The 24573-nt window shown below is 55.5% G+C and overlaps 1 protein-coding gene across 5 annotated transcripts in view; it reads right to left on the bottom strand.

Annotated features, from left to right (window-relative positions):
* LRP1 (LDL receptor related protein 1) overlaps window positions 1-24573 on the bottom strand; it is a 159921-nt gene that overhangs the window by 96963 nt on the left and 38385 nt on the right. For all 5 annotated transcript variants that reach the window (XM_067529664.1, XM_067529665.1, XM_067529666.1 and 2 more), the window contains exons 3-6: window positions 14365-14502; window positions 4305-4424; window positions 3116-3244; window positions 2272-2535 (exon numbers count right to left, since the gene is read on the bottom strand). In XM_067529664.1, coding sequence (XP_067385765.1) covers window positions 2272-2535; window positions 3116-3244; window positions 4305-4424; window positions 14365-14502 — 651 coding nt within the window. The remainder of the gene's footprint in view (window positions 1-2271; window positions 2536-3115; window positions 3245-4304; window positions 4425-14364; window positions 14503-24573) is intronic.

Raw genomic sequence — 24573 nt, 5'->3', positions numbered from 1 at the left:
CAGGCCAGTCCATAACCCCAGGGTGCGCCCACACCTCGAGCGCTGTGTGCCGTTCCATCACTCCATCTCAACACGGATATGGCGGGACTGGAAAAGGTTCCGAGAAGAGCAACGAAGACAAGGCAGGGTGCGGAACAGCTTCCTTCCGAGGAGAAACTAAAAAGACTAGGGCTGGTCAGCTTGGAAAAGGGATGACTCAGGGAGGATATAAGAGAGGTCTGTACGATCATGACTGCTGGGGAGAAAGTGAATAAGGACGTGCTATTTATCCTTTCCCACACTACAGAATCAGAGGTCACACAATCGGCAGCAGGTTTAATACAAACAAGAGCAAGTGCTGTTTCACAGGCCGCACAGTTAACCTGTGGAACTCACTGCCACAGAATGTTGTGACGGCCAAAAGTAGAACTGGGTTCAAAAAAAGAACTAGATAAGCGAACAAAGGTCAGGTCCTTCAATGGCTGCTAGCCAAGATGCTCAGAGATGCAGCCCCATGCCCGGGTTGACCCTAAATCTCTGAATACCAGAAGCCCGGAGTGGAACCTCTCTCATTATGTGTCTGTGCAGCGCCTGGCACAATGGGACCTCGACCTCAGCTGGGGCTACTAATGCGACAAATAAGTGTAGCAGCCTGCAAGGAGCAGAAAGAGGAGTAAGTGATGCCTTTCTGCTAGGCACATCTGCTCTCTAAAAACAAGCCAGGCAGAAATTCCGGTGCACTCGGCAGACAGAGTCAGTGTGAGCTTTGCCGGACAGAGAGGGAATGGGCTGGGCAACGGACGTGTTTCCAGAGGAGTGGGACGTGAAATCCAGACGCTGTCAACATCTGACCGAACGTCCTGGCCAAACGCTGGGATCAGCTCCAGGACATAGCAACGTCGAGGCCAGGGGTCTGCTTTCCTGTCTCTGACCCCCGAGGGAAAAGCAAGAGACTTGGCACGGAGCAGTTATGGAAGGGCTTTAATGCAGTAAACAAGCCCAGAGCTCGCGCCTCCCTTTACTGGTGCAGATCGGGGTGTCCTTGTTTACACCTTCAAAGCCCAGGACAAAACACGGGAGAGGTGGGGATAAAGTATTCTTGGTGGAGGAGATCTGGCTATGGAATAAACTCCTAGAAGTGATCAGGGGAATCCCAGATGTGACCAGCATTAGGACACACTGCAAAAAGTTCCTCTTAGAAAAAGCAGCAGCAGATCGACTCGCGATACGGATCCCTCCAAACCCTGACTAGCCAAAGCATGAAACCAAAGCCAAAACCCCCTTCCCCAGGCAAAATTTTGACCTTAAAATGAGAGAAGCATCCAAGACTCCATGAAATTGACAGGGGACTTTACGTGGGAAGGCGCCCGGAGGCTAAGGTGAGGGGCAGCAGTAGAAACACAGCCCCCATTCTAGGCACACCCGTTTTACTACTGATAACACGGCACCGGCTGTTTCACCGCACAGCTGATCCGAGTCGGGGAAGCATCAGGAAACGTTCAATCAATTTCTTAGACTTCAGCCCCCGCCCCCCCGGCATGAGACCCCCAAGTGGCGCCCCCGGCAACCGCTCTCATTACGGCTTGGGAGAGAGAAACAGAATGAAACCACCATCTGCGACTCGCTGGCCATGACTCATCTCCCCCCCCAGCAGAGCTGCGTCAGTTTGGGAAATCTGGTTGTTTTTTGGGTTTGGTTTTGGGGGGGTTTTAAATCACTACCTACGGCCGGGCAGCCAGAGCCTATGCAGGCAACAGAAGCACGGGGCTGAAATAAAAACCAGCAGCATCAGCCCACACGCCCCGCCGCCCCCCACTCCTCTGTGGAAGTATCTGATCGATCCTGGCCGCAGAGTTTGCCCTGAGCTTGTGGCTCATTAGAAATTGTAAACAGGAGGCAGGAAGAGATCAATGCTCGGAGGAGACAGCAGGAGGAGGAGGACTTGGGAAAGCTGCTTTAAATCAACAAAGTATTTTTCAACCAAAAAAACGGTTCTGACTGGCTTTAACTCAAGACATTGAGGCTTTTCAAAGGACCCCAAGGGGAGTTAGGCACCCAGATCCCACTGGATTGCTAAGGATCCTGCACACCTAATTTCTTAAATCTCCTGTGACTATCCCAGGCCAAATCCAAGGTTCCAGCGTGTTTGGGGATTTAAAGAGACGCCAACATTCCCTGCCACTCTCGGGGGCAGCTTTCTCGAGCTGTGGAAGGAGGGCTGGAAGAGAGGGGAGGCGCGCAGGGGGAGGAGGAGGAGGAGAGCCAGGAGAGAGGGGCAAAAGCGCCACTCACGGTGCAGGCTGAGGGAGATGTTGATGGAGCGCTCCTCCACGAAGCCCTTCAGGTTGGGGATCCTGGCGCACTTGAGGATGGTCTGGGAGGCGCTGTCACCCACGTGCACCCAGCACACCGTGTCCTCAATGTAGTTGAAGTCCATGGCGGTGGTCTGCTTGGTGCTGGTGGGGGTGATGTTGGGCACAGGACCGCCGCTCAGGTAGGTGGCCAGGATGTTCTGGGAGTTGGCAATGAGCAGCACAGGGGGCCGGTCCACGGGCTCTGGAAGGGGAAGGGGAGAGCAGCCCACGGGGGGGAGGGAGGGTTAAGCACACGTCTGGATTCCTGCTCATTCCACACCCCAGCCATCGAACGTGGCAGGTCGCCCCAGCAGAGAGCACGAGGAACACGGCAGTGCGCAGCCTCCCCAGCCAGCCCCATGCAAGAGGGAATACGAGGGGACTGTGAGCAGGAGGATTCCCAGCGGGGGGGTGCAGAGGAACCCCCACAGGGGGTCGTGGGGCAGGAGACCGAGCCGTAAGAAGGGGAGTCACGATTCCCAATGTCGCCTGCAAAACGTGCAGCTCAGGGCAGCCAGGCGACTTTGCACGTACCCCGGGGCCACGCGCAAGCGGGCAGGAGCACCTCGCACGCGGGCAGTGGCAGCCGGGTCACTCTGCACGCAGGTGCACGCCCAGGTGATGGGCGAGCAGGGCAGGAATGCCCCGCACACGCTCTGGGGCAGCCAGGTCATTTTGCACGCACGCACGCACGCACACACACCCGGCAGGAACACGCACCCCCGGGTTCCGAGAGCCGGAGCCAGCGGGAAGCCGCAGCCCGCTGGTGAAAGGCCACCTACCGTTCTTAGCTTTACAGGATCTGTTATCGGGCTGCAGGAGATAACCCTCGACGCAGCTGCAGGTATAGGAGCCCTCCGTGTTGGTGCACGTCTGACTGCAGGTCCCGTAGACGGTGCACTCGTCCAAGTCTGCAAGGGGAGGGCAAGAGAACAAGACTAGGTCCAGAATCTGCATCGGCTACCCGTGAGCCAGGGAAGGGACAGAGCCCCCCCAGTGCTCACGGTGGCGCAGCAGGGAACGGGACCCGTGGGAGGACTGCAGCTAGCACCATGGCAGTCTAATCATCGCTTTTAAAGGCCAGAGGGAACCAGCGCGATCTTCCACTCTGACCCCCTGCGTAACCCAGGCCAGAGACTCTCACACGGCATCCAGCCCGTAACGTCCGGCTGAGCGAGAGCAGAACTTGAACACAGACGTCCAGTCCCGACTTGGAGAGGCCAAGCAATGGGGAATCCGCCTTCCCCCCCAGCCCCTGGTGAGTTGTTCCAATGGTTAACGACACTGTTAAAAATGTGCACCTCTCTCTCTAGTCTGAATTTCTCTAGTGTCAACTTCCAACCACCGGCTCTCTCTCTGCCCTCTTCCACTGGTTTAAAAAGCGCTCTGCTCCCAGAAATCGCTCCCCACCTGGGAACGTGCAGGCCGTGAACCAGTCACCTCTCAGCCTTCCCTTGAGTAAACTAAAGAGAACGAGCGTCTTTCGTCTCTTGCTACAAGGCAGGGTTCCCAGAGCACGAATCCTTCCTCTTGCTCTTTTCTGGACCCTCTCCAATTTTGCAGTACCCTTTTTGAAGGGGGGGGGACGGGACACACCCCAGACCTGGACACAGCACCCAGCGATGGGCTCACTCGAGCCGTACACAGAGGTAACGCCACCTTCTTCTCTTGCGTATCTCCCCTGCCTTATGCATCCAAGGATGCTGTTCACCCCCATGGACCCCATGGGAGACGGGGGCCAGGGGAGGAGGGGGCAGTTTAATCCTTTGTAAGAGCCCGGTGTGCACAAACACAAAGTGTTAGAACACAACCCCGACAAATCACCTCGTCACTCAGGGTGGGATTTTCAAAGCTGCGGTTTTCTAAGGGGCGCTAAGCGTCCAAATCCCTTTGGCAGCCTTGCCAGCCCCCCCCAGCCCCCGAGCTGGGGCGGCAGGCGACCCTGCCACACCAGCCCCATCTGCGACCAACCTCTGCAGCTCTTCCTGTCGTCAGCCAGCTGGAAGGAGTTGTTGCAGTAGCAGGTGGGCCCGGCGAGCGTCGGGACGCAGTGGTGCTGGCACCCCAGGGCCGAGCAGTTCGCCAGAAACTCTAAAGAAAGGAAAGAGGGGCACTAGCGTCACTTCAGGTGTCCGCGGGCGCGTCTTGTTTACCAGACGTCTGGGCACATTCACGTGATGGCAACAGCAAGGTTCCTGCCGTAGCGACCACCAAACTAACCCAGTTGACCCCTCGCCCCCAGCCCCGGTCTGAAGAACGAGGAAAGATGGTTCGGTATTATTCACCCAATGCTACAAACATGGCAAAGATGAGAAGATACTCAGAAGAAGAAAGGGAAGGATGCTCCTTAATAACATATGGCTGCAGGGCCCCTTTAATGCATCTTTCAGCCAAAGACTTAAGTACGTCTTCTCCGGGAATAAAAGAAAATGCTGTTGAGGTCCCAAAATACTTCCGTCACAACCATTTTGCTTCAGCTTCGCTGAAGAGAGCAGGAGGGTCCAAACTAATTCTCCCTCAAGCTGTTCGATGGAATTCTGCGGTTGATTGTTTTGAACAATGTATTAAGAACTGGCCTATTCTGATAAAACTTTGTGAAGAAAACCGTGATCAAATAGATGGAAGTATCTCATCCAAAGTATCGAACCTTGGATTAAAGAGGAATGTGGAGGATATGCTCCGTATACTGAAGCCTGTGTCCAGAGCCTTAAACAAACTTCAGAGAAATTGTTGCTGCATTGCTGATGCTGTCGAAATTTGGAGGCACTTCAAGAGACATTGAAGAAAGAAAGAAATACCTCACCAGAAAGTTAAACTGCAGGCAGTAAAGAAGCGAATGGATCAAGCTCTAACTCCACCTCATTTTCTTGCAAACATCCTCGACCCCAGATATAAAGGTAGACGCCTAACTTCTGAAGAAGATGCTGCTGCCATGACCTGGGCATCTCAAAATCACCCCTCAGTGATGCCAGCCATAATAAATGTCAGGGCTGGAGCGGAACCATTTAAACAGTACATGTTTACAGACGATGTTTTGACCAAAGTCACTCCCCTGAATTGGTGGAAATCATTACCCAGGCACCTTGAAAGAGTTCCTTCAGTTGCTAGGCCAACTTTTCACAGCAGCAGCTTCCTCTGCAGGCACAGAGAGAATATTTTCATCGTTTGGTATTATTCACTCAAGGCTAAGAAATCGACTGGGAGTTGAAAAAGCAGAAAAACTCATATTTCTGTTTCGCCTGGATTTAAATCAATCCACCCTGCTGCAATCAGAGGTGCAATTCCAGTTCCGGCAGGCATACCCGTGCCAGCTTTTCTCTGACATACCCGGCTAAAAATAGCAGTAAAGCCATAGCAGTGCAGGCGAGGAATGCGAGCACGTATCCAGGGGCCTGGGTGGGCGTGCATGGCCCCGCCACTGTGCTTTCAGCGTTACTTGTAGCCGTGCCGGGTAGATCAGCTAAGACACGCCAATCCATGTTGCGGTCACACCTCGGCAGTGTAGGCATCTCCTTAGCCTGCAAGCTCAAACATTTTGCATGTCAAGTTTTCTGGGAACTGGGGAACAAAATGGAGACGTTTGATCAAAACCAATGAATCTCCCGGCTGTACTTCTAAAGACAGCGGGCCCAGTCAATGCTTCCAGCAATGCAGACCAAGTGCAGAACGCGACCTGAAGAGCTGCGGTGTACGCCTGGTTTGCAATGGGTAGATTGTCAGACCATAGGTGTAAGAGCTGTGTTTTTGTTCTGGGTCTGTACAGCACCCTGCACAATGAGGCCCTGATTTACAACTGTGGCCCTGAGGTACTTCCACAATACAGAGAATATGGAAGTCCAGGACAATGGAGAACCCATCCCAATGGCATCAGAAGGCCACAAGATCGGAGGTCGCCAAGCATACAGGTAGAAATGTGGCCACGCAGACTGTGAGCAGAAGCAGCGAGGGAAAGGGTTGTTCAAACCAGTTTGAAACAGCGAGGGAATCTGATTCTGAAATATGAGACGCATTGTCTCTAACCTCAACTGCATGGCTCAGCATTTCCTATTTAAAGATTTAGCAAGAGGCGGCAAGGAGCAGGAAACCTAGTTCCTGTCACACACGCCCAGATCGCACCAATCGTCCCTCCTCGATCATGTCCGCTTCTCCAGCCGAACTGCGCTGCCTGGGTAATCTGCTCTGGGAACCAGGGACTCTGGGAACCAGGGAGCAAAGATGAAAGCGGAGCAGAGCAGGTGTGCGTTGAAGACGGCGGGGTTGTTACGAGTAACCAGAGACACTTGAGAAGCATCTGCAGTGGGTGCTGAGAAAGTTCAGGTCCTAGCCCTGGCAGGAGCTGGATGCATTAAAAATCCCTGCTCCTGGGAGGGATCCACCCCAGGCGTGTTAAACGGTTGCTCAGGAGGGTCAGGTGCTGCAGGGGCTTGAAGGCGGCCTGGCTCCCGGCTCTGGGCGGTTTAATTTCTATTCACGGCTGGAATAAACGCTAATGAAGTGTCCATCTGCCCCCGGCTCCCCAGTGCACAGAGGTAGGCTCGCCCAGAGCATTCGTCTCGCTGCACCAATGACTGACGGCTTCTCGGACTTATCAAGGTCGTTTCACACCATGCCTCGTTATGCTGCCGAAGGGGGCAAATTACACGGATATACGCTCAATGCACCAGGGAGATCTCGGTTCAGTTCCCGGCCCCGCCACGACCTTGGGCAAAATCACTTTGTCTTCTGCCTCGGATCCCCATTCGCAACGCGAGGATAACAGATCTGTCCCTTGGTCCCCAGGGGTTTGTGAGTATAAATACAGTGAAGACTGTGAAGCGCTTTGAGATCTGCTGTTGACAAGCAGTCCGTAGGAGCTACACACACATTACACATGCAGAGCGAGATTCTCTGATAAAAAAAAGGGGATAATATGGGGCCAGAATTCAAACTCATCTAGATTAGTGCAATTTGCATATATTAATGCACATTATATTCACATGATGCAAACTGTCTACCGAAAGTATTTATAGGGAAGCAGAATATCTGAGCACCTGAATCTTCAATCATTTTAGCTGCACACCTCTCCACGAGGAAGGCAGTCCTACACAGTCTGCACTTTGAGTTGAGGCAAAGAGAAAGTAAGTGACTTTCCCAGGAGCCTATTGCAAAGCAGGGACTTGAACCCACAACCCTCGCTGGGGCTCTAACCACTGGACCACGCTCCATCTCGCTAGCATGGCAGTGTTTTGCACCGGTGCAAATTCGCAACCCTTTGGGAACAATCATGTTTTCCAACTCCCACCCGGCCCAGAAAGCAAGAACGAAATTCACCAGGGCGGCCCCGGCAAACCCAGCTACTCAAACACAGCAACGATAAGATAGGCTTGTGCGACCCAATTAACACACAAAGGGCTGGGAGGGAGGCTTTGTGGCTGAAGCGACACACAGTGTGGGAAGCAGAAGAGCACTTCAACCCACAAAGGTCTCTTTGTGAGAGGTTTTTTCCCTTTCCTGCCCAACGCTGTGGCTTCAGAGCGCAAAGCGCAATGAACCCGGGTCTGTAGCAAATCGGTGTGGAAAAAAAAATCTAACCACGAACCTCATGAACTTGAAAAACTCTGGTTGTTTTTCTTCATGTTCCCCCTTTCTCAGTCCTCTCTGAGTCCTTCTGATCAAATGCATCCGGCAGCAATCATAGAAGCATAGAAGATGAGGGTTGGAAGGGACCTCAGGAGATCATCTGTTCCAAGCCCCTGCTCAGAGCAGGACCAACCCCGACTAAATCATCCCAGCCAGGGCCTTGTCAAGTCGGGCCTTAAGGATGGAGATTCCAGCACCTCCCCGGGTAACCCAGACTAGTGCTTCTCCACCCTCCTAGGGGAAAAGCTTTTCCTAATGTCCAACCTAGACCCCCCACCCCCACTGCAACTTGAGACCATTGCGCCTAGTTCTGCCATCGACCACCACTGAGAACAGCCTAGCTCCATCCTCCCTGCAACCCCCCTTCTGGTAGTTGAAGATCACTATTAAATCCCCCCTCATTCTTCTCGTCTGCAGACTAAACAAGCCTAGTTCCTTCAGCCTCTCCTCATAAGTCCTGTGCTCCAGCCCCCTCATCATTTTCGTTGCCCTCTGCTGGACTCTCTCCAACTTGTCCACATCCTTCCTGTAGTGGGGGGCCCTAAACTGGACAAAATACTCCAGATATGGCCTCACCCATGCCAAATAGAGGGGAATAAACACTTCCCTCCATCTGCTGGCAGTGCTCCTACTAATGCAGCCCAATATGCCGGTAGCCTTCTTGACAACCAGGGTACACTGCTGACTCATATCCAGCTTCTTGTCCACTGCAACCCCCAGGTCCTTTTCTGCAGAGCTGCTGCCACACCAGTCGGTCCCCAGTCTGTAGCTGTGCATGGGATTCTTCCATCCTAAGTGCAGGACTCGGCACTTGGCCTTGTTGAACCTCATCAGATTTCTCTTGGCCCAATCCTCCAATTTGTCTAGGTCACTCTGTATCCTGTCCCTGCCCTCCAGCGTATCTACCACTCCCCCCAGCTTAGTGTCATCCACAAACTCGCTGTGGGTGCAATCCACCCCATCCTCCAGATCATTAATGAAGATGTTCAACAAAACCAGCCCCAGCACCGACCCGTGGAGCACTCCGCTTGTGACCAGCTGCCAGCTAGACATGGAGCCATTGATCACTGTCCATTGAGCCCGATGATCTAGGCGGCTTCTATCCATCCTATTGTCCATTCATCCAACCCATACTTCTGCAACTTGCTGGCAAGAATACTGTGTGAGACCGTATCAAAAGCTTTGCCAAAGTCAAGGTATATCACGTCCACCGCTTTCCCCACATCCACAAAGCCAGTCACCTCATCGTAGAAGGCTGGTCAGGCATGACGTGCCCTTGGTGAACCCGTGCCGACTGTTCCTGATCACCAGCAATGCACGCCAGCACCAGATTCCCAGCTGGCGTAAAGCGAAGTGCCTCAACTGACTTCAGAGGCGGCTATGCCAATTTACACTAGTTCCGGATCAGAAGCGCAACCCTCCCGGTGCAGATCTGGCTGGGTTTCAGGGTCCTCGTCCCACCGACAGGCTGCGCCGGTATCTAGCCGGGTCTTTGTTCTGTGTTTGTGCAGCACCTAGCACAACGGGCTCCCACCCGGTCGCGTTGGCCCAGCACTGGACTGGGATTCTTCGGTTCCGTTCCAGGCTCTGCCACTGACCTGCCGCGTGACTGGGGGCACGTCACTCCTCCCTTTCCCCTCCCCTCCGCCCCCGCTCTGTGCCTCAGTTTCCCCTCCCACCATTGTCTGTGGGGATTGTACCTGGGGCAGGAACCAGCAGCCCAACAGTGTCCCACACAACGGAGCCCCAATCGCAGCTGCGGGCCCCCCGAGTGCTACCGTAATATACCTAATAACTAACATCTGACTGAATTAACGTCCCCACCTCCTGTACGCTACGACGCTGACCGTTCCCCCCTGAAACGGGGCAGGGGCACAGGCTGCTGCCTGGGGAAGGGTATTCAGCGCCCATCTCTCCCCTGCCCTCTCTGATGATGCAGAAGAGCAAGGCAGGGCTTTGAATACCCACGGTGCAGGGGTCGGTGCCTTTGCTGAGCACACGCAGCCCGCAGAGGGATGGGGAGGGGTTCGCAGCCTGTTACGTCGTATGGCGTCACGGCACAGCCCGGCAACGGGACAGATGCTGCCCAGGGGCACGCCTGTCTCTCCAGGTTCAAGTCCCGCCCGGGACCCAGTGCTGCCGATGCAGCAGGTTGTTGAACAATCAGAGTCAGCACTCTTACCCCAGTCCTGCCCTCTTCCCCATCTGGGACAAGGTGCTCTATGAGGGACTCGGGGACACCCTGCTGCCCTGACACCCCCACTCACTGGGCCAGGTTCAAAGAACCCAGGGCTGTTCCTGGAGGCTACAGGATGAAAAGGCAGTTCTTCCATTAGCACCTAGAGGCCGCACCGTGCTAGGCGCTGCACATCCACATGACATGAGCCAATGGCCGTCCCACAGAGCTCCCTGCCTACGCAGACACAGAGTGGGAGGCGAAACAAAGGCCCAGAGGGAAAGCAACGTGCCCCAGGGCGCTGACCAGGTCAGCGGCAGAGCTGGGAAGAGAACCCAGGCCCCCAGAGGCCCAGGGCGGTGCTCCATGCCCTGGATGACGCCGCTTCACATGCTGTTAACTCGCTGGCAGAGGGCGCAGAATCAGGACGCTCAGCTGAGCTGAAGGAATCTATAAACACACCCAGCTGTGTTAATCCCACCCAACATTCGGGGAGCGAGCATCCAGTGCCAGGGTCAGAACTGAAGCATGGAATTGGGGGGCGGGAAGACAGAAAGTCAACTGCAAAGTCCCCAACGCGTCCGAGGCCCCGGTTACTGCCAGAACTAAATACGTGGATTCAAACCAGTTTAGCTAATCCAATCCACATGCGTATGAAGACGCTCTGGTTCTGGTCCACGCTCAATTACGCCCATGTAAAAGATCTCCTCATTCATTAAAGCCTGGTCTACACTTAAAACTTTTACCACTATAACGATGCCAGCCAGAGGGAGGGTTTTATCCACACCGCCCCTACTCTGGCCACAGTTACACCAGGCGACCGGTGCTTTATAAGGAAAGAGCTTATTCCCCTTTCTGCTGATATAACTGCAGCCTGCCTGGCGTGTGTTTCACCACTTTACCAAGCCCAGATGAGTTACAGCAGACCTACATTCTCGAGCGGACAAGGCCTCAGCAGCAAGGTAGAAGCCATCCGTTTCTGATTGATCTACCACAAGGCAAGAGCCAGCTGCAAAGGGAAGCCACGCCAGCACCATTTACCCTCCTCGGCACAGCATATGCCTGACGTTCACGTTTTGCTTCTGCGCAGGGAGGTCACGGCCCGGCCTCTGCTGCCCCGGGCAGTTGGCTGTCTAACACGCAGCGGGAGGAGCGCCCTTTCCCCTGGCAAAAGCGGTAGATTTGCTCAGAAACCGGCTCTAAATCCTCCTTGTTATGTGTATGCAAGTTTAATAAGCCGGGTGGGCCAGCTGACTCGTTCACATGGTTTATCGGCTTTGCAGAATGTTTGGCCGGCCTGCCTGTTAATTTCAGATTTTTCTCTCTCGGCTAAAGCGCCGCAAAAAAAAAAAAAAAAAAGGATGCTGTTTCAGTGGAAACGCTCCCGCCGCACTTCCAGGCCTTTAAAAGAACAGTCAAGGTTTGCGGCTCTCCCTTCTCTGCTATCTGGAACGGCCACTTCGAAGGTTGCACCTGAGACTGCTGCATCTTTACTAGACAGTCTTCCTTCCTTTCTTCCGCTGAGTTTGCCCTGGCGTTGGTTTGTTACTGTCGGGCTGCTAGTGCCCTGGGAATGCCTTCAGGCTGGGATGTCAGCGAAACCTTAGAGGAGAGTGCGTTGGGCTGCTGAGATTTTCCCAAAGTGACCACGGGGTTTAGAAGCACATGAGAATCGTGCATCTAAATCCCCTAGACAACAGCCTCGGCACCTTAACTTGGTTGTTTCAGGCCCAAGGGAAGGAAAATTATTAGAGTGGAGATCATGGCATCAGACGTAGGCAGTTAAGGTCTTGGACTGGGAGATCTACAAAGCCACAGCTGAGAATCTGAGAGGAAAACCATGCTTTTTTATGAGTTCCAGAGGGGTAGCCGTGTTCGTCTGTTGTTAGCAAAACAGCAGGAGTTCACGGGCAGAAACCCACTTCGTCAGATGCAACTTGCTTTTTTAGTATCCAAAAGCCACCCCAGCACCCGCACCCGAGAGCGCCTGCAAGTCCTGAGCACTCCCAGCACCCGCTCAGCTCCTCCGAGACCATTTCCAACCCGCCCAGCTGCAGTAGGGTGTAACCCAATGTCAGACAGAATTAAGTCCCTGCCCCTCATGGATTCCACAGCGACTACTCCCTCCTGCCCCAGACTTGTTGAGACACTGCACAGGTCTCTCAGCCGCCGGCTGGGGTGCGTGGCAGGGCTGGTTCCAGAAAAGGAATCTACCCAAACACCTTGGAGGATGCACTCTGACCAGGGATCCATGGAGGCCGGTGCAGGGACTCGGGAGGAGACGCTAATGCAAAGGGGAATGTTTCTGAACAGATGGTTCATAAAGGCAAGGGGGTGCCGTGGACAGAGCTGGGACTCAGGAGCGCTGGGCTCTATTCCCACCTCTGCCACTGACCTGCTGGGAGAGACTTTGCACAAGTCATCGCCCTGCTCTGTGCCTCAGTTTCCCCTCCCTATCGCTTGCCCGCTCAGACCACGAGCTCTCTGTGAGCAGGACCAGACCAAGCAAGGGGTAAGTGCAGCACCTAGCACAATGGGGCTCTGTTCTCCATTGGGGCGCCCAGACGGTACCCGGCACACAATAAAAGGCAGTGCCTTGAGCTCTGCACTTTGTCCGATTTTAGGGCATTTTAGACTAATTTCCGCCCCCCTTCCCACAACTAATCCAGCTCAGAGCCCGATTACTGACAGCAGGTCCCCTGGCTCAGTGGCTCATGACCGGCAGCCCCTGGGAAATTCCTGGCCAGGGAGGCAGCCCTCAAATCCCGATCTCCCAGCCCCGCCCACATTCTTGCCGACAGGCGTTACAAAAGCGTTGGCTTCTTTGGCATCGAAGAGGAACACCAGGCTGAAGGTCTAAGCATGCCACTGGCCTGGAGATGGTCCCTTCCGCAGCCAACCCCAGCCCCAGGCGTTTTGCACGGGTGATACCCTGGACCTTGCTCTTCTTCTCGCTTTAAAAGAAATTCTCATTTAACGAGGGACCGACCATATTAGCTAGAGCCAACGGGGCCAATTCTCCCCAGCAGCCACAGCTCTGCTGATGCCCCTCGGTGCCAGGCTGCAGCCCCCCTGCTGTCCCAGCCCTGAGCTCCCCGTTACCACCATGGCTCTGCCCAGACCCGAGCGCCAGCCTGCAACCGCTCATTATTCCAGCCCGGGACTCTCCCCCCAGACACAGCCCTGCCGGTGCCCCTCCAGCCCAACCCAGCGCTCCCCTGCTCTCCCAGCCCTGGGCTTCCCGGGAAGATCTGCTGACGCCCCACAATCCCCCCGTTATTCCAGCTCTGGGTGTCCCCCGTGCGTGCACACGGCTCTGCCAACGCCCTGCAATCTGGACCCGTCGCACCTGCTGCAGGCAGCCCCCCAGTAAATCCTGGATGGGTCGCTACAGAGCTGGGGGGCCCAGAGCTTCAGCCATGGAGACACCCGGGTCCCTAGACTGGATCCGGGCTAGGTCAGGAGCAACGCAACGTTCCCACCACTCGACGACTATTCCATGGCAGGTCTCGGCTTGGTCCCTTAGCAGAGAACCATCCACAATGCAAGTGGACCCCCAAGACGGCCTCCGCAGAACAGAAGGGGCCATGGAGGCCAAGCGCCGCCCGGGCCAGGATGGCGCTGGCTCCAGCTGACCTGCTGGGAAGGCTGGCATTGCCAGGACAAAGCGAGCAGCAGGCCCAGAGCTGGGAAAGCCGGTGGGACCGATGCACCTGCTGGAAGTTACAGGCAGTGTGGTCAGCCCAGAGCATGTGTCAGAGGGACCAATCTGCACCGAAGGAAGCTGACCCTCGCTGGCTGAAGGAGAACTTCCCCACAGAGTTATTGGCGGAGGAGGTAGCGGCTGACGAGGAAATCAGAGCGTCTACGCTGACCCAGACTCCCTGCGTCCTTCCGCCCAGCCAGGGCAGGAGCGATCGGCATTTTTCCCACAGCAGGGAACCCCACAACCCCCGGGGCTCGTTGACAACGGGGGGGAGGAGAGAGGCGCGGGTGTTTGTACTGGGGTACCTGCACCAGTGCATCGCTCTAGTGCAAACACTGGTGCACGTCACTCTGTACCGAGCACACGTCCCGCTTGGGTGTGGGCACCGATGCAGCTGTGTGCGTGCAAACAGGCCACGTGGCCGAAGCTGGAGGAAATTTTCCAGAAGGCCCCCTCCTCCCCCCACGGTGGATTCTCTTGGCCCAAAGGGAAGTGCCGGCTGCCCCGGGGATCCGCCGGCGTCGCCCTACCCCGGCAGTGCCACCCCTCGTCCGAGCCATCGAAGCAGTCGTGGGCGCCGTTGCACAGCTTGCTCATGGGTATGCAGAGCTCCGTGCCCAGGCAGTTGTGTTCGTTGGGCTGGCACCGTGACACCTTGCTCTGCGGACCTGGAAGAGAGCAGAACACAAAAGAGATTCGGGTGAGAGGGGAAGGGAACGGCTCGAGGGAGCACCACGGCAGCGTCCAGGGGCTCGCACAAAGAGCATCCTGCCCCGGAGAGCTCCCCTCCTCCCCGCGCTCTGCCCCTTCGCCTCGCTACTTACTCCCACCCGTGCAAAAAGGCCCGCTCGCGTTTCACACCCGCTGGGCTCTGATGCAAACACCTGCAGGTGACACAAAGCCACAGACAACTGGAGCCGAGGGCGAAACAGCCACTGACGCGCCTCGGTCACTCGGGAGACCCCCGTGCCCTTTGCAAGAGAGAGACCTGAGGGGAGTCCACACTGCAGGTTTCCTGCACGTTCTTACCCACCTTCCAGCCTGACCCGCGCCCCCCCATCATCCACACACAAAACCCTTCCGTGCACGTATAACCCACGTTCACAAGCATGACTGGGGCATGGGGGACGCGGAAGCTAAGTTCCACTGATTTCCAGTGAAACTTCAGGCCTCCTGTCACTAGCTGCTTTTGAAAATCAGTCAGGGGCTGTCAGCACCAGGCACCAGCCCAGTCGCCGGCTCCGGCTCGAGCCCAAAGCCCCCCCTTCCATCTACACACCAGTCTGACTCGGGACAGCAAGCCCCGGGGCCAGGCCCTTGAACTGAGCTGTTTCCAAGCCCGTGCCTGGGCATCCACACTGCACTGTGCCGACCTTCTGACTCGGGTCTGGGGCTTGCGCTGCGTCCACACTGCAAAATGACAGGGCTTGGACCCGAGGCACCGCGGGACTGGGGCGCTGACCCTCCCACCTAGCAGGGTCCGGGGTGCCTGCTGACACAAGTCAGGCTGATTTGGGTCCGTCTCTCTCTATCCGTGCGGGCATCTGTGGATCTATTTCACCCCAGTAAGAAAACACAACCCACTGTTCACACAGCATTTAACTCACCAGCTCGCCAACCACCGTAAACGTCACCCCGGAGAGCGAGCCCGGCCGCCTACACCCCCCCACCCACGCTGCACTCCCTGCGCCAGCACCATCCGGTCTGAGCCACATCCCCCCCATCGGACAGGGCCTGTCAGCCCAGCTCCTTCCTAGAGCCCGGCTCACACACATCTCCAAAGTTGCCGGGCTGCCCCGGGCAGGGCAGAATGGGCACACAAACAGTCTTCCAGACAGGACACGTCCCGCTCTTCCGAAATGGAGACCGGACAGGAAAGGGAGCCTGCCTCACATTCAAGGGAAGCCAAGGGGCCGAGGACGTGGCCAACGCTGGATGCCACGAGCTGTGGCGGGGTTCCCTGGCCTGGAGAGCGATTCTAGGGCTGGATCGCCCCCTCGCGTGCACTGCCCTCCGAGAGTGCGTGCCGAGCGCTCAGCGCCTCCAGAAGGGCTTGTTTCTAGGTCCCGCTCGAGCCAGAAATCTTGTTTTTTCTCCCCGCTGGTAGCAGCACCCAGGGGAAAACGCCACCTAGGAAGGAGCTGGGACGGCACGTCTTAGTTTAGCCTCCTCCTGGCATAGGAAGAGGGGTAGAGGAGAGAGAATCCCTAACAAACAGCATGTAACCCCACTTCTCATCACCCCACGGACTGCACCGTCTTCATTCCCGCAGCGCAGCATGGACTGTGATTAGCACTGCCCCGTCACGGCACAGCACCCAGCAGAGAGAGGGAGAGACGGATCCTTAAATCTCATGACGAACAGAAGGAAACTTGGCCAAGGGCAGCCCCGGGAGGGCAGAGGATTGAAGGCAGGACTCCCAGTTCCCCTAACCGCTGCCCTGGGCTCGCTCTCGAACAGTAGCAACGCCGGGATTTAGGGAGGAATCCGGCTGCCGACGCACCCGGAGGAAGAGACACTGCAGCAGAGTCGGCTCCGCGGCGCACCCGGGTTCCCGGATGAAGCGCCAGGGAGCAGGGCTGACATGGCCCAGGGAGGTGATCCGCCCAGTCAGACGGGGCTATTTTTTTTTTTTACAGCCGTTCTGCAGAGCGGTGTAAATGCAACCCGGCGCTTTACCAGCGCAGGCGCGGGCCCTCTGTCCCACGCGGGATGCAGTCCGGCTCAGCCAAAGAGGGGAGAATAGCTCAAGTGCAGAATGGGGGCACCCATCAAGGCAGGAAGTCACAGGCGTGTGGTTTAACGGAGAAGAGGGGGAGTGGCACATGTAGAGACCCACAGAGAAGAAGGTGCACGGTAGCAGGGAGGCGAAAGGGGATGTGGGCCCCGCAGCGGTGGGACTTGCAGGAACTGGAGTTTCCCCAGACTGGCGCATTTCCCCTTCACAGCAGATGCACTCGCTCACTGAGGGTGCAGCCAAAAGCCGACGTGACTCTGGTCTGGACAAGGCCTCTGCCAGCCCCACTCCCTGGGGGAAGCGGGTCTCTTCAGGCCATGCTCCCCATGCACCATGCTGGCCCGGTAAGAGCAGCGAATGGTGCAGGGAAATTGGGAGAAGGGGGCGTTGATTCGACTGTCATTTCTGTTTGCTGAGAAGAGCAGAGCTCCAGGGCCGGAGACACACCGACGCGTTCCCCTTTTCTCACAGAACCGGCCTCCTCCCTGTGTTTTCCCTCCCTCTGAGCGAGGCCTGCTTAGCATAGTTCCTAGACAGAGGCTCTGCAGATCTCCCTACCCTCCAGCCTCGCTCGCACGGGCCATGAAACAGCAAATTAGTACTTGGCGGCTCGACAGGGACGTCCGGCTCCGGCGCGTCAAGCTCCCAGCTCCCAGCAACAGCCGTCAGAAAAGCTCTGACAAAGCCCGGGCTGTGAAACGCTGAGCCTCACTTCTCGGTCTCCTGCGACGGACCCAGGAAAACATTTCAGTGCCGTGAGGAGAACCATGTGGACACAGTCCAGATCCTGCAGGCACAACAGCCCTTTGCAGGAATAACCTGCCTTATAAGGGGCAAAACGTATTCCTGGTTGATTTAAAGTGATTCTTTTGGGGCATAGGCAATAACCTGGCCTCTCACGAACGGGAAGCACCCAAAGAAGGGGGCTTTAAAAGGCCGCAGATGAGGAATTATTCTGTTTCTATGGCAACTTCTTTAGCCCCTCCACTTTCTATTTGGCCTAGTGGGTTAGAAGAGAGAGGGGCTAGGACGCCTGGGTTCCACTCCTGGCTCTGGAAGGGGAGAGGGATCTAGTGATTACAGCAGGGAACAGAGAGCCAGGGCTCCTGGCTTCGAAACCCTCTTGCGGGATTCTCTTTGTATCTCCTCATCTCTTTTGCCCTCTGCAAACTGGAGGTTGCCGCTGTCTGATTTATAACCACCCAGCCCACTACGGTAAGAGCCTTCTTAACAGCTACCACACACGGGCTTTTGTCTCTAAAGAAAGCTCTAAATAAATAAAACCGCTCTCCTAGGCTCAGAATAATTGCAAATTAAGGGTTAATTAGCCCCGTTTCCAAACAAGTCAAGGGAAGGCACCCAAAGGAAGCACAGAGTCCATCAGTCAAAGCGGAGCTCCCTGCCCATTATCCCTGTGGAAAGAGCAGATCAACTACTTATCACAAATGGGGCAGGAGTAATTTACAAGCCACTTGGTTTCCTTTCAACCACGTTTGCTCGTTAATAAATGAGCCAATTTATTACATGTGACAGGCTTGTGGTACACCCCAAAGGGCTGAATTAGACATGAATTTTTAACCTCAAAAAACCACTTTAAAAGAAGCAATTCTTTCCCCCCCACAAATACAGCCTGTAATTGATTTGGCAACGGGCCCAAAAGCACACAAAAAACCGAGGGAAGCTGCTACAAGTGAAGAGATAAGAGGGCAGGGAGTGAGGACGAGACCGCCACAAGCGACACACGGCTTGAGTATCAGAGACGGCCAGGGACATTACAACAGAACCCACTTGTGGGACTTACGCAAGCGCTGATGAGACTGCGCTGCCCCAGGGGTGCTGGAGTGAAGCATTCGGCCTGGATCAGGGCCCCATTGTAACAGGTGGGGCACAAACACAACACCCCGGAGCTCACAGTCCAAGGCCTAGCCTGCACACCGGTTTCAGACTGGTCTAAGTAGGACGGTTATGGTGTAAAAGAGACACCATACAACCCCTAACAGTTACACTGCGCTGAAGATGCTTTATGCTCGTCTACGTCACTACAGTAAGTGGTACCAAGACGAGCACTTTTATACTGGTGTAACGGGGTCCTCACTGGGCTGCTCTTAGCTCCTCGTCTTCACTGACCGACACGCCCGGATTTCGGCTGCAGGTGCGCAGACAGGCAGAGCTGTCTATGCTATCCAGGCCTCTCCGCACATCCCCAGGCCAGAAGGGACCATTGTGATCACCTAGTCTGACCCCTCCACCCCCAGATAAATAACACAGGTCAGGGAACTACCCCCTAACGCTTCCCGGAGCAGATCTTTTAGAAAAAGATCCGATCCTGATTCACAAACGCTCAGTGGTGGAGACTGCAGCACAGCCCCAGGGAAAGGGTGGTCCCTGCTAGGGCAATTATACCAGCAAAACTCTAGCGTGGAAACCATTACAGGGGTATCAAAGAGCTCCCACCGACTCCCCCAACCAGCACAGTTACCCCGGTGTAAGCGTGAAGTGTCTCTACAGCAGGGCTTGTATCAGAATAATTATGGCAGGAAAACTCCTTAAGTGTAGATCCGGTCTACACCACAGACCTGTATTGGCATAACTACGTCGCTCAGGGGCGTGAAAAACCCACCCCCTCGAGTGACGCAGTTACACGCACCTAACCCCGAGTGTAGACAGACACCACCTGCAAACCAATGCCCAGAGTCAGGAGGGGAAGGCTTCCCCGGCCACGCACCAGGGATGCCCGGCGGGGGGCAGGAGAACGCACTTAGCAGCACGCGCTGGAGGCGCCAGTCAGCGGAGACCCAGTTAACTGACGTTTTCAACAGCCCCAGGCCCAGCTTTTCAAGTGATTGCTGATGCCTCCGTTTCGGGGTGCTCGACTGACGCTGCCTTAAAGGGGGTTGAATTTCAGAGGGCACTTTTTGAAAACCAGTCCCTCGGACACTTCCAGCAGCACGATTCACACGGATCATCCACCGCCACCCCAGCATGTGGTCAGAGACAATCGCATCTCTCCCTGCGGGGTCTGTCATCACGCAGACACCACGGCCCCGATGGCTGCAGAACACATCCAAGCAGAGAGCCCTGCACGCATCAGACCCATCTGACCGATGTGTCAGCAGCTAAGCGGGGCCCTGGCATTGACAGGGCAAACCTTATACATGTCCTGCAGCATCTCATGCTGGCTGGGAGTGGGGGGATCCACTGCAGTTCCTTAGGGAGGTTTTTATGACCATTGTTGCTCATTAAACACACTCCTTTTCGTTATCTGCATTAACACCACTCTTCTACAGCGCTTTTATCAAAACGCTTTGAGGTCGGTAGCGTTATCCCCGTTTTAGAGCTGGGGAAACTGAGGCACCAGATGGGGACGTGACTTGTCCAGCGGCAAAGCCAAGAATCGGACCCAGCTTCCCAGTCCAGTGTTCCAGCCACCAGGCCACACTGGTCCTGTATCAGGCCTTAGGGAAATTGTACCAAAAAATAACGTAGGCACTTAAGTGCCATTGAACTCCAGGATCTTTTGAAAATTTGACCCCTCCTCTACACAGGAGAGTTGCACCAGTTTAACTCAAACCAATTAAACCGGTACAATCTCCCGTGTACAAACCCAAAAAGGGACCGCTCACACGCTTAGAGTCAAGATCCCTTTGCAGAACGCAGCCGGCGAATGCTTAAAGATTTCCCAGAGAGGAAATCTCTCCGTTCGCCGACAGCATTTCATCAGCCCCTGATGCCATACGCGTCTTATTCTGCAGGGCCGTGTCATTCACTGAGGCTGTCCCTGCAGCTCTGGGTTGTAAAGAAAAAAAAAAACAATCGCACTCTCTTTGCCAGCAAGATAAGGAGGATGTGAGTCTGCCGAAGCCCCCGGTGCCAGACTGGCGTGAGAAAAGCCCCTCTGACAATCCCCGAAGATACAGGCTTCTCAGCCCCCTGCATGTGTTGACAGCTCAGACGTTGCTCATGCTCGCTCAGATAGGGGCAGAGTAAAGCAAGCAGGAATCCCCATGAATATCCCTGGGTCCGGGCGAGGCTGGACCAGGCAGGCTGACAAGAGGCGACACTGCCGTGCAAAAGGCACATCTGCTTTACGCACACGGGAGTTAACAAGTGCAAACGAACGCACAGAGCTCCTGGCCGAGCAAAGGCCAAGTTGTGAGCTGGGGTAAACCAGCCCGTGAAGGGATTGGCCCCAGTCTAGTTAGGTACGTGGTGTGCATGCCTGTACACACAAAAAGGTGCAATACAGATGCCGTCTCTCACTACGGGTTTGTAAAACACCCAGCACAACAGGTCCCTGATTTCAGATGGGGCCCACTCAGGGATGTCTTCCCTGCAGCGTCAGCTCAAGGGGATCACCCGCGTTTGGCCCCTAACCCAACTCCCATCCGCACACAAAATCCTCTTGTGTAAGCGTTGCTTGACCGTAACTTGACCGTGCCGCAGCGCACGGGGCTAGACCAGCCAGCCTCTCGAGGCCTCTCCCAGCTGGACGCTGCTTTGATTCTACCAGAGTGAAAACAAGAAGAATGAGAAAAGGAGGCAGGAAGGGAAACGGAGGCAGAGAGAGAGGAAGAATCTTGCCTGAGTTCAGCACCAGAGCTGGAAATGGGACTCAGGTGTTCTAAGTTCCACTGCAACGCTCTACCCACTAGACCGCGCTGCCTCTCTCACTGGGGGATTATTTATACCCCCCATTTGCCAGCCAAGATGCAGAGAGAGAGAAAGGCTGGAATTTTTAATTCTCTCATTGCTTTGCCCAAGGTGACCCAGCAAGTCAAGGGCAGATTGGGAACAGAACCCGTCTTCTGCATCCCAGCCATCACAGCAAGCCGGTCCGGTTCCACACAGCCAGTTCTACCTTTACACCCCAGTGTGCAGCGTGTCAGCCTGTCGAACGCTCCTGGCCCAAGATTTCAGGAAAGTTATTCTTGGCTGTTTGTAATTCTGAGAAAAAGAACAAAGATCTGATCTTTTCTTGCTCATTTCCTACAAGAAAAAGGAGAAGGAAGCCTCCAAAGATCTGTTGCTTGTTCTCTGCGCCTCCGAGAAGTCGCCCAATTCTCCAGCCAATTGCACAAAGTCCAACCAGCCCTGGGAAGAAACATGCCTCTGGCTTCTCAGTCAAGCAAACACGCCCAAGGGACTCTCGGTAAGCGCAGAGAACGTGCGTCTCCAACAGGTCCCTGCTGCTGGGCCCAGGCTGCAGAGAGAGGTCTTGATTGACAGCCCCGAGATCGCTCTAACTTACACAGGGGCTGGGCAGAACGGGGGGAGCACAGAGATGGCGTAAAGCCCCTCACCAAGTGCAGGAACAGGACAGCTGAGAAGCGGGGATGCGAGGAGCTGTCGGGACCAGGGGGTCTCCAGCGTGGCAGAGCGAACGGGCCCGATGGCAGCCACAGGAGAGCGGCCGGTACCGCTGCGGAAGTCCTGCCGGCAGGTGAGGGAGTCGTGGAGGGGAAGCAGGTCTCATCTGTGCTCAGCCAAGTTTCTACAAGGGAGAGCAAAGCTCTACGGCAAGCTGTCCACATCCAAGGCAGCTGCCGGGAAAGGAGGGGCAGAGGCAGGTTCCCCTGGAGCTGCGACAGGGCAGAGCCGGGCGGGGTAACCGGCACCCCGACTCAGCGAGCTGCATGTCTGGCCCGAGCGGAAGAAAGCCAGGACCTGGGCTTGCTCTAGCGAGGGGGGGGTCAGACAACTGCACCACCGCTGGGAAGCGCAGCATGAACGTCCTGAGCTCTGAGCTCTTGCTGACGTGCTGGCACTTTTGTACTGTTGCTGGGGCAGAAAGGCCGGCTGTCTCGCCTCACCCCAGAGGTGGCTGCATCTCGGAAGCGTTTGTCCAACCCTTGCAGATCCTACAAGATGGAAAAGGGTCTCTCTCAAAGAAAAAAAACCCCCAAAACCAATCACAGAAGGTTATTTTAGCCCCCCGGGTGCTCGTGGGTGCAGGGCGGGCGATGGATTTCTCAATTTGTCCTTGCGGGAGGGCCCTGTCCTAATGATGGCAAACAAACGCTCGGGAGAGAGGTGGAGAAAGGAGCGTCAGCGAGCACCAGAGGTTTCCGTTTATCTGTCCAGGTGGATAAAAAGAGGCTGGTTAAAGGAACACAAACAGGGCGAGCGAACGTCAAAGCGGGACGGATGTGTTCCAGCAGAAAAAGAGCCTCCAAGTTCTAGCACAGTAATTTTCCAGGGCTGCCGACTGTTTTAAGCCAGACAGCCCGTCTCAGCCCTTGTGTCCTTTCTCCCTCCCACCGAGAGATGGTTGCATCACTTTGCCTTAATAAACAATCCCGTCACTGAGCCAAAAGGCCACTTCGGAAAGACCTTTATTTCAGATGGCGCAGCCAGGAACCGACTTCAGTGGTGGAGGCTGGGAGGATTAAAGGAGCCCAGAGGGCATTCAGCAGCTGAACCCCAAGTCAAAGGGATTTAGGTACCTAACGCCCCGCCACCCACATCAGGCTACTTTGAAAAGCCCGGCGAGTCCTTGCAAATTCGAGGAGACTTTACTGGCATGGCAAGTTACACACAAATTGCCAGAACGTCAGGGGCAGAAGACAGCCCAGCCCAGCCCTGGAGGAGTGTACGACCCACTCAAGAAGGGGCCACCCACTGTGTTTGGGGTTTGATCCTCTTCCTTATGTAAGGTCTATTCCTGACGCAGTGCTGGGTTGCTATGGAATAACAATACCTGGTTCTCATCTAGAGTTCTCCATCAGGAGATCTCAAAGCACTTTATCAATGAGGTATCACTGTCCCCATTTTACAGATGGGGAAACTGAGGCAGAAGGCAGCAAAGTGATTTGCCCCAGGTCTCCCAGCAGGTCAGTGGCAGAGGCAGGAACAGAACCCAGGTCTCCTGAGGCCCCGTCCACTGCGCAATCCACTAAGCCATGCTGCCTTCCACATGCTACATAGTAGGATTGCTGTCTTGCTACAAAAAGGCACCACAAATTTCCGTGTGGGCATACACTCACTCACTCTCTCTCTCGCTCTCTATACAGGAACACAGGCCCTCCCCCCCACCACCACCCTCATCTTCCTGAACAATCGGGATTTGTTTGTTGTTACTCTTTTCTTTTTGTTTCCTTAAGATCCTGCCCCCTCTGGGCCAGATATCTGACCGTTCCCATAAAGTCACCACAGCTTCACGCAGCTGCTCTGCAACGAGGGGCCCGCCCGGCCTTTGAGGTTGCGGCAGAAGGACATGATGAACCCAAAAAAACAAGCAAACACATCTCTCTGGGAAATGCTCATTTGATTTTCCACAGGCTGTTCCCAACTCCAGGGAAATCTGCCCCTTTCCCCTCCAGCCCCCAACCACTCCCAGACACATACACCCCCTAAAACCTGCACCCACGAGGCGCAGATTCCAGTTATCTTCCTGATTCACAAGCACATCAAACTGTCCCCAGCGCCCCTCCTCCCCCCACACCCACATACGTCAGCCCCCTCCCCAGGTCCGTCTCAGCTTCGCTGCTCGTTGCTCCTGGGTACTCAAACTTAAAGCCTCAGAGATTCCTCCCCTGGGACCTGCGCTCCCTCACCAGCTGCAGGGAAGGATGGATGCAGAGGAATACAGCAGCAGACGCCAAGGAGCACAACCCCTGTCAGAGCCGTGCGTCTCCGCAATGCGGCTGAGATCATCAGGGTTTCTATCCACACACGCACACGCCCTGACAGGGGCTGCCCCCTGCCCCAGCACCCCTTTCTCCCCCGGCCATCCCCCACCAGTAAAGCAACCAACCAAACCTTTCACGCTGCACTTCCTTTGCAAACGTCCCCCACTTCTGGGGTGAAGGAAGAGGCCCCACATCGGCCTGGTTCTATGCCCTGCTAAAACTTTGGGAGGGGGGAGGGAAAAGGGGGTGAACCCCAAACACTGTAACAGTGGACTCACCAACTCCTAGTCAGAGGTGACCCGAGGGGCACACACTCCCAGGGCAACAGCTGATTCTAACACCAAAATCCATAAAGCCTGGACACAAGCCCGTGT

Source organism: Emydura macquarii, unplaced genomic scaffold (genome assembly GCF_026122565.2).
Source record: "Emydura macquarii macquarii isolate MOO-44397 ecotype Brisbane River unplaced genomic scaffold, CSIRO-AGI_Emac_v2 contig_2994, whole genome shotgun sequence".
Classification (NCBI taxonomy): Eukaryota; Metazoa; Chordata; order Testudines; family Chelidae; genus Emydura; species Emydura macquarii.
This window is presented reverse-complemented; position numbering and strand designations above follow the sequence as displayed.